At 41.3% G+C, this 18,470-nt stretch overlaps 1 protein-coding gene across 1 annotated transcript in view; it reads right to left on the bottom strand.

Moving 5' to 3' along the window:
* LOC139749133 (sorting nexin-25-like) overlaps nucleotides 1-18,470 on the bottom strand; it is a 455,484-nt gene that overhangs the window by 367,883 nt on the left and 69,131 nt on the right. Inside the window, 1 exon segment of the mRNA XM_071662758.1 lies at nucleotides 15,518-15,704. Within this exon segment, the coding sequence (XP_071518859.1) occupies nucleotides 15,518-15,704 (187 nt within the window).

Consider the following 18,470-nt stretch of genomic DNA (forward strand, 5'->3'; position numbering starts at 1 on the left):
TGGGAGACCAAATTGGAGGTTGAAAAATGGAGTGAAAAAGATTTTGAGTGATCAGGGCTTAAACATGCACGAGGGTGAAAGGCATGCAAGGAGTAGAGTGAATTGGAACGATGCGGTATACCGGGGTTGACATGCTGTCAATGGATTGAACCAGGGCTTGTGAAGCGTCTGGGGGAAACCATGGAAAGTTCTGTGGGGCCTGGATGTGGAAAGGGAACTGTGGTTTCAGTGCATTATACATTCTAGCTAGAGACTGAGTGTGAACGAATGTGGCCTTTGTTGTCTTTTCCTAGCACTACCTCGTGCACACAAGGGGGTAGGGGATTGTTATGCCATGTGTGGCGGGGTGGGAATGGGAATGAATAAAGGCAGACAGTATGAATCATATACATGTGTATATATGTATATGTCTGTGTGTGTATATATATATGTATACATTGAGATGTATAAGTATGTATATTTGCTTGTGTGGATGTTTATGTATATACATATGTATGTGGGAGGGTTGGGCCATTTCTTTCATCTGTATCCTTGCGCTACCCCGCTAATACGGCAGACAGTGACAAAGTAAATACTGTATAATTAATAATACATCTATTTATTCATTCTACTCATCGCTGTCTCCCGCGTTAGCGAGGTAGCACAAGGAAACAGACGAAAGAATGGCCCAATCCACCCACATACACATGTATATACATAAACGTCCACACACACACATATACATTCCTATACATCTTAACATATACATATATATATACACACAAAGACATAAACATATATACACATGTACATAATTCATAATCTGCCCTTATTCATTCCCTTCGCCACCCTGCAACACATGAAATAACAACCCCATCCCCCGCATGTGCGCGAAGTAGTGCTAGGAAAAGACAACAAAGGCCACATTCGTTCACACTCACTCTCTAGCTGTCATGGATAATGCACCGAAACCACAGCTCCCTTTCCGCATCCAGGACCCACAAAACTCTCCATGGTTTACCCCAGATGCTTCACTTGCCCTGGCTCAATCCACTGATAGCACGTCGACCCCAGTATACCATATCGTTCCAATTCACTCTATTCCTTGCACACGTTTCACCCTCCTGCATGTTCAGGCCCCAAATACTCAAAATCTTTTTCACCCCATCTTTTCACGTCCAATTTGGTCTCCCACTTCTCCTCGTTCCCTCCATCCTCTGACACATATATCCTCTTGCTAAATCTTTCCTCACTCATTCTCACCATGTGACCAAACCGTTCCTAAACCTCCTCTTCTGCTGTCTCAACCACACTCTTTTTATCACCACACATCTCTCTTACCCTTTCATTACTTACTCGATCAAACCACCTCACACCACATATTATTCCCAAACATCTCATTTCCAGCACATCCACCCTTCTCCGCACAACTCTATCTATAGCCCACACCTCGCAACCATATAACATTGTTGGAACCACTATTCCTTCAAACATACCCATTTTTGCTTTCCAAGAGAGTGTTCTCGACTTCCACACATTTTTCAATACTTCCAGAGCTTTCGCCCCCTCCCCCACCCTATGATTTACTTCAGCTTCCATGGTTCCATCTGCTGCCAAATCCACTCCCAGATATCTAAAACACTTCACTTCCTCCACTTTTTCTCCATTCAAACTTACCTCCCAATTGACTTGGCCTTCAACCCTACTGTACCTAATAACCTTGCTCTTATTCACATTTACTCTTAGCTTTCTTCTTCCACACACTTTACCAAACTAGCTTCTGCAGTTTCTCCCACAAATCAGCCACCAGCGCTGTATCATCACTGAACAATAACTGACTCACTTCCCAAGTTCTCTCGTCCACAAGAGACTGCATACTTGCCCCTCTTTCCAAAACTCTTGTATTCACCTCCCTAACAACCCCATCAGTAAACATATGAAACAACCATGGAGACATCATGCACCCCTGCTGCAAACAAACATTCAATGAGAACCAATCACTCTCCTCTCTTCCGACTTGTAAACATGCCTTACATCCTCAATAAAAAATTTTCACTGCTTCTAACAACTTACCTCCCACAACATATATTCTTAATACCTTCCATAGAGCATCTCTATCAACTCTATCATATGCCTTCTCCAGATCCATAAATGTTACATACATATCCATTTGCTTTTCTAAGTATTTCTCACATACATTCTTCAAAGGAAACACCTGATCCACACATCCTCTACCACTTCTGAAACCACACTACTCTTCCCTAATCTGATGCTCTGTACTTGCCTTCGCCCTCTCAATCAATACCCTCCCATATAATTTCCCAGGAATACTCAACAAACTTATACCTCTGTAATTTTAGCACTCACTTTTATCCCCTTTCCCTTTGTACAATGGCACTATGGAAGCATTTTGCCAGTCCTCAGGCACCTCACCATAAGTCATACATACATTAAATAACCTTACCAACCTGTCAACAATACAGTCACCCCCTTTTTTGATAAATTCCACTGCAATACCATCCAAACCTGCTGCCTTGCCAGCTTTCATCTTCCACAAAGCTTTTACTACCTCTTCTCTGTTTACGAAATCAATCTTCTTAACCCTCTCACTTTGCACACCACCTCGACCAAAGCACCCAGTATCTGCCACTCCATCATCAAACACATTCAACAAACCTTCAAAATACTCACTCCATCTGCTCACATCACCACTACTTGTTATTACTTCCCCATTAGCCCCCTTCACTGATGTTCCCACTTGTTCCCTTGTCTTACACATTTTATTTACCTCCTTTGAAAACATCTTTTTATTCTCCCTAAAACTTAATGATACTCTCTCACCCCAACTCTCATTTGCCCTCTTTTTCACCTCTGGCACCTTTCTCTTGACCTCCTGCCTCTTTCTTTTATACATCGCCCAGTCATTTGCATTATTTCCCTGCAAATATTGTCCAAATACCTCTCTCTTCTCTTTCACTAATAATCTTACTTCTTCATCCCACCACTCATTACCCTTTCTAATCTGCCCATATCCCACGCTTCTCATGCCACAAGCATTTTTTGCACAAGCGATCACTGTTTCCCTAAGTACATCCCATTCCTACCCAATCCCCTTGCGTCCTTTGTTCTCACCTTTTTCTATTCTGTACTCAGTCTCTCCTGGTACTTCCTCACACAAGTCTCCAATCCAAGCTCACTTACTCTCACCACTCTCTTCACCCCAACATTCGCTCTTCTTCTCTGAAAATCTCTGCAAATCTTCACCTTCACCTCCACAAGAGAATAATGAGACATCCTTCCAGTTGCACCTCTCAGCAAAATAATACCCAAAAGTCTTTCTTTTGTGCAGCTATCAATTAACACGTACTCCAATAATGGTCTCAGGCCATCTCTCCTACTTACATATGTATACTTATGTATATCTCTCTTTTTAAACCAGGGATTCCCAATCACCAGTCCTTTTTCAGCACATAAATCTACAAGCTCTTCACCATTTCCATTTACAACACTGAACACCCCATGTACACAAATTATTCCCTGAACTGCCACATTACTCACCTTTGCATTCAAATCACCCATCACTATAACCCGGTCTCATGCATCAAAACTACTAACACACTCACTCAGCTGCTCCCAAAACACTTGCCTCTCATGATCTTTCTTCTCATGCCCAGGTGCATATGCACCAATAATCACCCATCTCTCTCCATCCACTTTCAGTTTTACCCATATCAATGTAGAGTTTACTTTCTTACACTCTATCACATACTCCTACCACTCTTGTTTCAGGAGTAGTGCTACTCCTTCCCTTGCTCTTGTCCTCTCACTAACCCCTGACTTTATTCCCAAGACATTCCCAAACCACACTTCCCCTTTACCCTTGAGCGTCGTTTACTCAGAGCCAAAACATCTAGGTTCCTTTCCTCAAACATACTACCTATCTCTCCTTTTTTCTCATCTTGGTTACATCCACACACATTTAGACACCCCAATCTGAGCCTTTGAGGAAGATGAGCACTCCCCACTCCTGTTTCCCTGTTTAGAAAGTTAAAATACAAGGAGGGGAGGGTTTCTAGCCCCCTGCTGCTGTCCCCTATAGATGCCTTCTGCGACACGTGAGGAATGCGTGGGAAGTACTCCTTCTCCCCTATCCCCAGGGATAAATATAAATATATTTTTTTTTTTTGTCGCTGTCTCCCGCGTTTGCGAGGTAGCCCAAGGAAACAGACGAAAGAAATGGCCCAACCCACCTCCATACACATGTATATACATACACGTCCACACACGCAAATATACATACCTACACAGCTTTCCATGGTTTACCCCTAGACGCTTCACATGCCCTGATTCAATCCACTGACAGCAAGTCAACCCCGGTATACCACATCAATCCAATTCACTCTATTCCTTGCCCTCCTTTCACCCTCCTGCATGTTCAAGCCCCGATCACACAAAATCTTTTTCACTCCATCTTTCCACCTCCAATTTGGTCTCCCACTTCTCCTCGTTCCCTCCACCTCCGACACATATATCCTCTTGGTCAATCTGTCCTCACTCATTCTCTCCATGTGCCCAAACCATTTCAAAACACCCTCTTCTGCTCTCTCAACCACGCTCTTTTTATTTCCACACATCTCTCTTACCCTTACGTTACTTACTCGATCAAACCACCTCACACCACACATTGTCCTCAAACATCTCATTTCCAGCACATCCACCCTCCTGCGCACAACTCTATCCATAGCCCACGCCTCGCAACCATACAACATTGTTGGAACCACTATTCCTTCAAACATACCCATTTTTGCTTTCCGAGATAATGTTCTCGACTTCCACACATTCTTCAAGGCTCCCAGGATTTTCGCCCCCTTCCCCACCCTATGATCCACTTCCGCTTCCATGGTTCCATCCGCTGCAAGATCCACTCCCAGATATCTAAAACACTTTACTTCCTCCAGTTTTTCTCCATTCAAACTTACCTCCCAATTGACTTACTTTTATCCTCGATAAAAACTTTTCACTGCTTCTAACAACTTGCCTCCCACACCATATATTCTTAATACCTTCCACAAAGCATCTCTATCAACTCTATCATATGCCTTCTCCAGATCCATAAATGCTACATACAAATCCATTTGCTTTTCTAAGTATTTCTCACATACATTCTTCAAAGCAAACACCTGATCCACACATCCTCTACCACTTCTGAAACCACACTGCTCTTCCCCAATCTGATGCTCTGTACATGCCTTCACCCTCTCAATCAATACCCTCCCATATAATTTACGAGGAATACTCAACAAACTTATACCTCTGAAATTTGAGCACATAAATACATTTATGTTTACTTATTATAGTTTGTCGCTCTCTCCCGCGTTTACGAGGTAGCGCAAGGAGACAGACAAAAGAATGGCCTAACCCACCCACATACACATGTATATACATACACATCCACACGCACATATACATACCTAAACATCTCGACGTATACATATATGTACACACACAGACATATAAATTTATACACATGTAAATAATTCATACTTCCTGCTCTCAATAAATATATATAAATATATCTTATCCCTGGGGATACTAAAGGGGACACTAGCGGGGCGCTGGAAACCCTCCCCACATTGTATTTTATCTTTCTAAAATGGGAAACAGAAGAAGGAATCATGTGGGGAGTGCTCATCCTCCTCGAAGGCTCAAATTGAGGTGTCTAAATGTGTGTGGATGTAACCAAGATGAGAAAATAGGAGAGACATGTAGTTTGTTCGAGGAAAGGAACCTGGATGTTTTGGCTCTGAGTGAAATGAAGCTCAAGGGTAAAAGGGAAGAGTGGTTTGGGAATATCTTGGGAGTAAAGTCAGGAGTTAGTGAGAGGACAAGAGCAAGGGATGGAGTAGCACTACTCGTGAAACTGGAGTGGTGTGAGTATGTGATAGAGTGTAAGAAAGTAAACTCTTGATTGATATGGGTGAAACTGAAAGTGGATGGAGAGAGATGGGTGATTATTGGTGCATATGCACCTGGGCATGAGAAGAAAGATCATGAGAGGCAAGCGTTTTGGAAGCAGCTGAGTGAGTGTGTTAGCAGTTTTGATGCAAGAGACTGGGTTATAGTGATGGGTGATTGGAACGCAAAGGTGAGTAATGTTGCAATTGAGGGAATAATTGGTGAAAATGGGGTGTTCAGTGTTGTAAATGGAAATGGTAAAGAGCTTGTATATTTATGTGCTGAAAAAGGACTGGTGATTGGGAATACCTGGTTTAAAAAGAGAGATAAACATAAGTATACATATGTAAGTAGGAGAGATGGGCAAAGAGCGTTACTGGAGTACGTGTTAATTGATAGGCGTGTGAAAGAGAGACTTTTGGATGTTAATATGATGAAATGGGCAACTGGAGGGATGTCTGATCATTATCTTATGGAGGCGAAGGTGAAGAGTTGTAGAGGTTTTCAGAAAAGAATGTTGGGGTGAAAAGAGTGGTAAGAGTAAGTGAGCTTATGAAGGTGACTTGTGTGACGAAGTACCAGAAGAGACTGAGTACAGAATGGAAAAAGGTGAGAACAAAGGACGTAAGGGGAGTGGGGGAGGAATCGGATGTATTTAGGGAAGCTTGACGGCTTACGCAAAAGATGCTTGTCGCATGAGAAGTGTGGGGGTGGGCTGATTAGAAAGGGTAGTGAGTGGTGGGATGAAGAAGTAAGATTATTAGTGAAAAAGAAGAGAGAGGCATCTGGACGATTTCTGCAGGGAAATAATGCAAATGAGTGGGAGATGTATAAAAGAAAGAGGCTGGAGGTAAAGAGAAAGGTGCAAGAGGTGAAAAAGAGGGCAAATGAGAGTTGGAGAGAGAGTATCATTAAATTCTAGGGAGAATAAAAAGATGCTTTGGAAGGAGGCAAATAAAGTGCGTAAGACAAAGGAAGAAATGGGAACTTCAGTGAACGGGGCTAATGGGGAGGTGATAACAAGTCGTGGTGATGTGAGGAGATGCAGTGAGTATTTTGAAGGTTTGTTGAATGTGTTTGACGATAGAGTGGCAGATATAGGGTGTTTTGGTCGAGGTGGTGTGCAAAGTGAGAGGGCTAGGGAAAATGATTTGGTAAACAGAGAAGAGTTAGTAAAAGCTCTGCGGAAGATGAAAGCCAGCAAGGCAGCGGGTTTGGATGGTACTGCAGTGGAATTTATTAAAAAAGGGGGTGACTGTGTTGTTGACAGGTTGGTAAGGTTATTTAATGTATGTATGACTCATGGTGAGGTGCCTGAGGATTGGTGGAATGCTTGCATTGTGTCATTGTACAAAGGCAAAGGGGATAAGATTGAGTGCTCAAATTACAGAGGTATAAGTTTGTTGAGTATTGCTGGGAAATTATATGGGAGGGTATTGATTGAGAGGGTGAAGGCATGTACAGAGCATCAAATTGGGGAGGAGCAGTGTGGTTTCAGAAGTGGTAGAGGATGTGTGGATCAGGTGTTTGCTATGAAGAATGTATGTGAGAAATACTTAGAAAAGCCTCTAGCTGTCATGTATAATGCACCGAAACCACAGTTCCCTTTCCATATCCAGGCCCCACAGAAGTTTCCATGGTTTACCCCAGACGCTTCACATGCCCTGGATCAATCCACTGACAGCACGTCGATCCAATTATACCACATCGTTCCAATTCACCCTATTCCTTGCATGCCTTTCACCCTCCTGCATATTGAGGCCCCGATCACTCAAAATCTTTTTCATTGCTCTCTCAACCACACTCTTTTTACCACCACACATCTCTCTTACCCTTTCATTACTTTCTTGATCAAACCACATCACACCACATATAGTCCTGAAACATCTCATTTCCAGCACATCCACCCTCCTCCGCACAACTCTGTCTATAGCCCATGCCTTGCAACCATATATCATTGTTGGAACCACTATTCCTTCAAACATACCCATTTTTGCTTTCCAAGATAACGTTCTCGACTTCCACAGATTCTTAAACGCCCTCAGAACTTTTGCCCCCTCCCCCACCCTATGATTCACTTCCACTTCCATGGTTCCATCCGCTGCCAAATCCACTCCCAGATATCTAAAACACTTCACTTCCTCCACTTTTTCTCCATTCAAACTTACCTCCCAATTGCCTTGTCCCTCAACCCTACTGTACCTAATAACCTTGCTCTTATTCACATTTACTCTCTGGTTTTCTTCTTTCACACATGATACCAAACTCAGTCACTAGCTTCTGCAGTTTCTCAAACGAATCAGCCACCAGCGCTGTATCATCAGCGAAAACAACTGACTCACTACCCAAGCTCTCTCATCCACAACAGACAGCATACTTGCCCCTCTTTCCAAAACTCTTGCATTCACCTCCCTAACACCCCATCCATAAACAAATTAAACAACCATGGAGACATCACGCTTCCCTGTCGCAAACCAACATTCACTGAGAACCGATCACTTTCCTCTCTTCCTACACGTACACATGCCTTACATCGTTGATAAATACTTTTCACTGCTTCTAACAACTTGCCTCCCACACCATATATTCTTAATACCTTCCATAGAGCATCTCTATCAACTCTTTATCATATACCTTCTCCAGATCCATAAAAGCTACATACAATTCCATTTGCTTTTCTAAGTATTTCTCACACACATTTTTCATAGCAAACACCTATCCACACATCCTCTACCACTTCTGAAACCACACTGCTCTTCCCCAATCTGATGCTCTGTACATGCCTTCACCCTCTCAATCAATACCCTCCCATATAATTTACCAGGAATACTCAACAAACTTATACCTCTGTAATTTGAGCACTCACTTTTATCCCCTTTGCCTTTGTACAATGGCACTATGGAAGCATTCCGCCAATCCTCAGGCACCTCACCATGAGTCATACATACATTAAATAACCTTACCAACCAGTCAACAATACAGTCACCCACTTTTTTTTAATAAATTCCACTGTAATACCATCCAAACCTGCTGTCTTGCCAGCTTTCATCCTCTGTAAAGCTTTTACTACCTCTTCTCTGTTTACCAAATAATTCTCCCTAACCCTCTCACTTTGCACACCACCTCGACAAAAACACCCTATATCTGCCACTCTATCATCAAACACATTCAACAAACCTTAAAAATACTCACTCCATCTCCTCACATCACCACTACTTGTTATCACCTCCCCATTAGCCCTTCACTGATGTTCGTATTTGTTCCCTTGTCTTATGCACTTTATTTACCTCTTTCCAGAACATCTTTTCATTCTACCTAAAATCTACTGATACTCTCTCACCCCAACTGTCATTTGCCCTCTGTTTCACCTCTTGCACCTTTCTCTTGACCTCCTGCCTCTTTCTTTTATACATCTCTCAGTCACCTGCATTATTTCCCTGCAAATATCGTCCAAATGCCTCTCTCTTCTCTTTCACTAATAATCTTATTTCTTCATCCTACCACTCACAACCCTTTCTAATCTGCTCACCTCCCACGCTTCTCATGCCACAAGCATATTTTGAACAAGCTACCACTGCTTCCCTAAATACATCCCATTCCTCCCCCACTCCCCTTACATCCTTTGTTCTCACCTTTTTCCATTCTGTACTCGGTCTCCCCTCGTACTTCCTCACACAAGTTTCCTTCCCAAGCTCACTTACTCTCACTACTCTCTTCATCCCAACAGTCTCTCTTCTTTTCTGAAAACCTCTACAAATCTTTACTTTCGCCTCCACAAGATAATGATCAGACATCTCTCCAGTTGCACCTCTCAGCACATTAACATCCAAAAGTCTCTCTTTCACATGCCTATCAATTAACACATAATCCAATAATGCTCTCTGGCCATCTCTCCTACTTACATATGTATACTTATGTTTATCTCTCTTTTTAAACTAGGTATTTCCAATCACCAGTCCTTTTTCAGCACATAAATCTACAAGGGCGCAAATGGGGAGGTGATAACAAGTAGTGGTGATGTGAGAAGGAGATGGAGTGAGTATTTTGAAGGTTTGTTGAATGTGTTTGATGATAGAGTGGCAGATATAGGGTGTTTTGGTCGAGGTGGTGTGCAAAGTGCGAGGGTTAGGGAAAATGAGTTGGTAAACAGAGAAGAGGTAGTAAAAGCTTTGCGGAAGATGAAAGCCGGCAAGGCAGCAGGTTTGGATGGTATTGCAGTGGAATTTATTAAAAAAGGGGTTGACTGTATTGTTGACTGGTTGGTAAGGTTATTTAATGTATGTATGACTCATGGTGAGGTGCCTGAGGATTTGCAGAATGCGTGCATAGTGCCATTGTACAAAGGCAAAGGGGATAAGAGTGAGTGCTCAAATTACCAAGGTATAAGTTTGTTGAGTATTCCTGGGAAATTATATGGGAGGGTATTGATTGAGAGGGTGAAGGCATGTACAGAGCATCAGATTGGGGAAGAGCAGTGTGGTTTCACAAGTGGTAGAGGATGTGTGGATCAGGTGTTTGCTTTGAAGAATGTATGTGAGAAATACTTAGAAAAGCAAATGGATTTGTATGTAGCATTTATGGATCTGGAGAAGGCATATGATAGAGTTGATAGAGATGCTCTGTGGAAGGTATTAAGAATATATGGTGTGGGAGGCAAGTTGTTAGAAGCAGTGAAAAGTTTTTATCGAGGATGTAAGGCATGTGTACGTGTAGGAAGAGAGGAAAGTGATTGGTTCTCAGTGAATGTAGGTTTGCGGCAGGGGTGTGTGATGTCTCCATGGTTGTTTAATTTGTTTATGGATGGGGTTGTTAGGGAGGTGAATGCAAGAGTTTTGGAAAGAGGGGCAAGTATGAAGTCTGTTGGGGATGAGAGAGCTTGGGAAGTGAGTCAGTTGTTGTTCGCTGATGATACAGCGCTGGTGGCTGATTCATGTGAGAAACTGCAGAAGCTGGTGACTGAGTTTGGTAAAGTGTGTGAAAGAAGAAAGTTAAGAGTAAATGTGAATAAGAGCAAGGTTATTAGGTACAGTAGGGTTGAGGTTCAATTCAATTGGGAGGTGAGTTTGAATGGAGAAAAACTGGAGGAAGTGAAGTGTTTTAGATATCTGGGAGTGGATCTGGCAGCGGATGGAACCATGGAAGCGGAAGTGGATCATAGGGTGGGGGAGGGGGCGAAAATTCTGGGAGCCTTGAAGAATGTGTGGAAGTCGAGAATATTATCTCGGAAAGCAAAAATGGGTATGTTTGAAGGAATAGTGGTTCCAACAATGATGTATGGTTGCGAGGCGTGGACTATGGATAGAGTTGTGCGCAGGAGGATGGATGTGCTGGAAATGAGATGTTTGAGGACAATGTGTGGTGTGAGGTGGTTTGATCGAGTAAGTAACGTAAGGGTAAGAGAGATGTGTGGAAATAAAAAGAGCGTGGTTGAGAGAGCAGAAGAGGGTGTTTTGAAATGGTTTGGTCACATGGAGAGAATGAGTGAGGAAAGATTGACCAAGAGGATATATGTGTTGGAGGTGGAGGGAACGAGGAGAAGAGGGAGACCAAATTGGAGGTGGAAAGATGGAGTGAAAAAGATTTTGTGTGATCGGGGCCTGAACATGCAGGAGGGTGAAAGGAGGGCAAAGAATAGAGTGAATTGGAGCGATGTGGTATACCAGGGTTGACGTGCTGTCAGTGGATTGAATCAAGGCATGTGCATGGGGGTGGGTTGGGCCATTTCTTTCGTCTGTTTCCTTGCGCTACCTCGCAAACGCGGGAGACAGCGACAAAGCAAAAAAAAAAAAAAAGAAAAAAAATCTACAAGCTCTTCACCATTTCCATTTACAACACTGAACACCCCATGTACACCAATTATTCCCCAACGTCCACATTACTCGCCTTTGCATTTAAATCACCCATCACTATAACCCGGTCTTGTGCATCAAAACTACTAACACACTCACTCAGCTGCTCCCAAAACACTTGCCTCTCATGATCTTTCTTCTCATGTCCAGGTGCATATGCACCAATAATCACCCATCTCTCTCCATCCACTTTCAGTTTTACCCATATCAATCAAGAGTTTACTTTCTTACACTCTATCACATACTCCCACCACTCCTGTTTCAGGAGTAGTGCTACTCCTTCCCTTGCTCTCATCCTCTCACTAACCCCTGACTTTACTCCTAAGACATTCGTAAACCACTCTTCCCCTTTACCTTTGAGCTTCGTTTCACTGAGAGCCAAAACGTCCAGGTTCCTTTCCTCAAACATACTACCTATGTTTCCTCTTTTCTCATCTTGTTTACATCCATACACATTCAGACACCCAAATCTATGCCTTCGAGGAGGATGAGCACTCACTGCATGACTCCTTCTGTTTCCCATTTTAGAAAGTTAAAATACATGGAGGGGAGGGTTTCTATCCTCCCGCTCTCGTCCCCTTTAGTCACCTTCTATGACACGTGAGGAATGCGTGGGAAGTATTCTTTCTCCCCTATCCCCATATATACAGGTACACCACTGATTTTCTAGCAACCGATGGTTTGGCACCTCCATTAGTCCAGACAAAATTACATGAGGGATCTTGAAATTACCCACTAGACTAGTTTACTGGGTGGCTACAGATGGCATTGTGTGTAGGGCGCACTTATTTTCATTCTTTAAATTGCACTTGTTGGTGGTGATACCGCAATTCTGTGAGATTCTCAGCTTATTTTGCTGAAATTTAACCCTAGCTATGGCTTCTAAAACATATGACAATGTTAATCGTGGTGTGAAACGTATCCAAGATAAAGCAGAACTGTTGAAAAAAATGGACTGTAGTGTTTCGGTGTGCAAGCTGTGTGACATCTACAGTATTGGTTCATCAACTATTTATGATATAAGAAGCATAAAGAAGCAAAGGGAGAAAATATTGAAATTCTATGCAGACAACGATTCCAAGAAGTAAATGACGATTAGAAAAACTATGAAAGTTGGCAAGAGTACTGAGCATGATCGAGTGATGATGGAATGGTCTTGACAGTGTGGGAGTGATGGAGTGGACTTGTCAGGTAGCATGATAATGGACCAGGCTAAGTTGTTTTATAAAGAACTTAAATTACAATATAAGTATGACTATAGTGAAGGATGGATTCAAAGATTCAAGAAGCGTCATGGAAATTCCATGAATAAAGTGTGCAGAGGAAAGCAGTCTGTAAGACAAGTAGCTGCCGAGTATGTGGATGAATTTGCAAAACTCATAGATGACGAGCGCCTCAGTCCTGAGCAGGTGTATAATGTATTTCAACTATCTATGTAATTTACATTTAATATTTGCTTAATTTAAATTTCTAACAGTCCATGGTATACTTTAGACACATGGAAGATGTATAATTAGTGGGTTAGAGGTGTGTTGATGAATTATCATTATGTGACCACGGTTGGTCCGGGAAAATGGTTAAATTGGCACAGCTTTGGAATCAAGAGTGCCGGAAAATTGGTGGTGTACCTGAATATCTATTATTTTTTATCATACTTAATTGCCGTCTCACGCGTTAGCGAGATAGCGTAAGGAAAACAAACGAAAGAATGACCCAACCCACCCACATACACATGTATATACATAAATGCACACACACACACACACACACATATACATACCTATAAATTTCAAACACTGTATCCATGACGTGTGTGTGTGTGATTATCGCTAGTCCAGTAATGAGTGCATTATTTCAAACTAAAGCCATTGTAAAGTAAAAAAATTGTAAATGATCCTTACCCATTACTCTGATAATGGCATAACTTAAGTATATATAAATCGAGAGGTACCTGTAAATGTACGCAAGAAGCCACTGAATATCTTAATTGCTAGCTTCTTGGTCATAGTTGGGAGTGGATAATGGAGATCATTAGGTGCCCTTCTTGATGAATGGAAATGTAAATTTAAGTGTATCTCTGCCTTATTCATTCAGTACTCTTCGTAGGTACTCACCCAGAGAATGCTACCCATCTTACTTTTGTGTGCTCTGGATCCTAATATGCAAACTTTATCATGTATAAATTTGGTCTCATTGGCTCACAGTCACAAGTCTGATTCTCTTATAGTTCATTTCACTTTCTTGAAGTTGTCTGACTTAACTGTTCTAAACTGTCTTAATGGGGAAGGTTAAGAAGTATGTTCCTTTTATGCTTTTCTCAAATAGTTGCTAAGAATCCTTTTCTTCTAAAACTTAGATATTCTAAAATACTGCAAAATTTCCATATCTGATGCCAACATGGTACTAAAGAACAAAAGCATAAGTATGACAAAATGTGAGTTGGAATGCAAAGAGGTAATAACGATAAAAGGTACTTAGAGGAAATTGTACCTTGCCATTCTGCAATGTAGTAATGAGTTGATAGGAGCATATAAAAATTGACATCTGGAGGGGTTAATGGGATAAAATTTAAAGTACCACTATGAAGGCTAAACTAGAAGTGACTTCCTGTTGCTCTAAAAAGCACTGAAAGGTGACATGTCTGAATGCAATTGCAAAAAGGGTGTTTCTGGATCTTAGAGTGCAGATATGAATGTTACATAAAAAAAAGGCTCTAGATTGGGAAGCAGACAGGCATGTCACAGTGGCTTAGATATATTTTTGATAAAGGCATTTGAGATTAGCAGATTAAAGACTAATTTATGAAGCAGAGATAAATAAAATGGAAATTATCAATCAATAAAGTCTGTTCTTGGCATTACCTTGCTAATGCAGGAAATAGTGATCAAGCATGACAAAAAAGTGAGATAAAAGGACTGACACGAGAAAGTATTTGTGAGACACAAGAGATAATAGGTAGCAGGCCAGACCAGAGATGAGCTGGAAAGACCATGCAGGATGAAACAACCACATAAGCATTAGGTAGATGTAGTAGGAAGAAAAATCAGGTGGGAGTATTAGATAGAAGTTGTTGGTTGGAACTTTAGGCAAGAACATTAGGTAGACATAGTTGGTGGGAACATTAGGTAGGATGATGTGGAAACATTGCACAAGAGCTACCCTCTGCCAATGGCTTGTTAAGGGTGATGCACTAAAGGCTTGGAAGAGGCAATAGAGTTCACCCATTATGGGGACTCTCTTCCTATGGCCACTCCCTTGAGGGAGTTCCTAGAGTGACTGGGTGTCAGAGATGAAAGAATATAAGGTGAACTTTGGTCAGGGCATTCAGAGGAAGTTCCAAATAAGCCCCTCTGTTGCACAGCAAAAAAAGGCATACCAATTTACATATATATATATATATATGTAAATATGTGTACCTCACTATAAAAAAACAAAAGTATAAATGTAACTGATGGAGATACATGTTTATTCTTTGGGCATTTCCATATCTAAGCAATTCCATTTCAGATGATGGACACACAGAGAAGGTGGACATCCGTTTCTCAATCAAGTTAAAGGAAAATAAATAAAGAAAGAAAAACAAATGTATAGGTATAACATACATGAAATAAAAGCATAAAATGAATATTCTGAAAAGCAAATATACAAGTACACTTGGTAGTTTTGATATGCCAATATAACAAGTTTACTGTTCTAAGACAAGCATCTTGAGCAGCAAAATAAAATAACATTACCTGAGGTGCTCAAGATCATGAATATCAGTAGAATCATGAATGAGTGTGATGAAATCTTCATAACTAGCTGCATACATGTAAGTGCGACGATGGAGTTCTTCCGCTGCATGCTGTTGCCTCAGGTACGATACTAATCTTTGATTGATCCAGTCTGGGTCACACACTCGATCAATCATTGGCTCAAAAACTGAAATAGAAATACATAACTTGTAACAGAGACCTTTACTCTCTTTACCTTCTGCTGTCTATAAAGGGTGGCTCTAAGAATGATAAAAAAATATTTCCAGCATTACCTTATTCTGCACAATTCGAAAAAAGAAATATAAATACCTTTGCATTCCTGCAAATCTCATCTATATCTCATGGCCCTTACTCATATTCTTTTGCTACCCAATTTAGTAATCCTTGTAAAACATACATGTACAAAAAGGAATCTCACCAACACTTCACAACAGAAACACCATTAACACAAGTCCAATAACTCTGATCTTAATGAAATTTCTTTTAAAAGCTACCATCTCAGCAATAAGAAAAGTCTTATACCAATAATCCAAATGCCATTAAACAATCATTAGATAAAACAGAACAACAAAAAGAAAGCTTCCAGTAATTTCCTATATTTAGTGGCCTAAATGTAGAGTATGAAAAAAGAGGTCTACACTCCTAAGGGCCCCATCTCTTTAAACGTTCTTTTCCATCAAACAACTTCTGAAACATCTGTATACAGATGGCATTTCTAATTTCATCACAGCACTTCTTCGCAAGCTACTTACTTACCTCTTATGACTTCTGATTACTCTATTACTGCATCTCAGGAAGAATTGCTCACTGTTGTCATCATCTAACTGATTAAGAAACATGAGAGTAGTAACCCTGACTCTTCTCCCCTCCATAGTAGGCAAATTTGTAACCATCAGCCCCTCATTGTAGCTCAGCTCACGTAACTCATGACACATATGAGCAGAAAGGACTGCTAACCTCAAGTCATCAATTAAGTAACCATTAATAACCTCAATTGAAGACATAACTCATGTCCTAAATCCAGTTCCACTACTAAGAGGGAAAAATGTTTTGCTACATATTGACATGAGCTGAAGATGTATCAGAACTAAAAGAATTAGATAATGCAGTGAAATTCTGTAAAAACCATACGAGATAGAGAAATAATGGTTTATATCAACAAAAGCACAAAAATTTGAAAATTTCTCCCATCGACCGTACATATATTCAATAAAGGCAAATAAATTCATTTCACTGATGATACAGCCCTGGTGGCTGATTCGTGTGAGAAACTGCAGAAGCTGGTGACTGAGTTTAGTAAAGTGTGTGAAAGAAGAAAGCTGAGAGTAAATGTGAATAAGAGCAAGGTTATTAGGTACAGTAGGGCTGAGGGACAAGTCAATTGGGAGGTAAGTTTGAATGGAGAAAAACTGGAGGAAGTGAAGTGTTTTAGATATCTGGGAGTGGATTTGGCAGTGGATGGAATCATGGAAGTGGAAGTGAATCATAGGGTGGGGGAGGGGGCGAAAGTTCTGGGAGCATTGAAAAATGTGTGGAAGTCGAGAACATTATCTTGGAAAGCAAAAATGGGTATGTTTGAAGGAATAGTGGTTCCAACAATGTTATATGGTTGCAAGGCATGGGCTATAGATAGAGATGTGCAGAGGAGGGAGGATGTGCTGGAAATGAGATGTCTGAGGACAATATGTGGTGTGAGGTGGTTTGATCGAGTAAGTAATGAAAGGGTAAGAGAGATGTGCGGTTATAAAAAGAGTGTGGTTGAGAGAGCAGAGGAGGGTGTTTTGAAATGGTTTGGTTACATGGAGAGAATGAGTGAGGAAAGATTGACCAAGAGGATACATGTGTCAGAGGTGGAGGGAACAAGGAGAAGTGGGAGACCAAATTGGAGGTGGACAGATGGAGTGAAAAAGATTTTGAGCGATCGAGGCCTGAACATGCAGGAGGATGAAAGGCGTGCAAGTAATAGAGTGAATTGGAATGATGTGGTATACCAGGGTCGACATGCTGTCAATGGATTGAACCACAGCATGTGAAGCGTCTGGGGTAAACTATGGAAAGTTTTGTGGGGCCTGGATGTGGAAAGGGAGCTGTGGTTTCGGTGCATTATACATGATAGCTAGAGAGTGAGTGTGAACGAATGTGGCCTTTGTTGTCTTTTCCCAGCGCTACCTCGCTCACCATTCACATAATATATGGATGGACTTAGGAAAAGGAAGTCGCCCAGGGCCGGACCTTAGGAACTGCTGCTCTCACACAAGCCACCGTTTACGGGAAGTCAGCACCACAAGTAAAGCATCCTCCTCGAAGGCTCAGAGTGGGGTGCCTAAGTGTGTGTGGATGTAACCAAGATGTGAAGACCCTTACTGGAAAAACAATCACTCTTGAAGTAGAACCTTCAGACACAATTGAAAATGTGAAGGAAAATAGAGAAATTGGAGAAAAATGTAGCTTAGGCATTCAAGCTTATTGATACAGTGGTTAAATTGATGAGAACTGCTTTTGACGTTTGTGTAAATAAATTATACATTTCCTTTTTTCCATAGCCAGAGGTTGAACCATTATGTGACATTCATTTTTTTCATTCATTTCAAGCTAGAAGTTTCAGTTTTCTAAATTGTTTCTTACATTTTTCATAGGTATATATATGTATGTGTGTGTGTGTGTATATGTGCGTATGTATGTGTATGTGTGTGTATGTGTATATGTATATATATATATGTATATTATCCCTGGGGATAGGGGTGAAAGAATACTTCCCACGTATTCCTCGCGTGTCGTAGAAAGCGACTAGAGGGGACGGGAGCGGGGGGCCAGAAATCCTCCCCTCCTTGTATTAACTTTCTAAAATGGGAAACAGAAGAAGGAGTCACGCGGGGAGTGCTCATCCTCCTCGAAGGCTCAGAGTGGGGTGCCTAAATGTGTGTGGATGTAA

The sequence above is a fragment of the Panulirus ornatus genome, chromosome 6 (genome assembly GCF_036320965.1).
Source record: "Panulirus ornatus isolate Po-2019 chromosome 6, ASM3632096v1, whole genome shotgun sequence".
In the NCBI taxonomy this organism is placed as follows: Eukaryota; Metazoa; Arthropoda; class Malacostraca; order Decapoda; family Palinuridae; genus Panulirus; species Panulirus ornatus.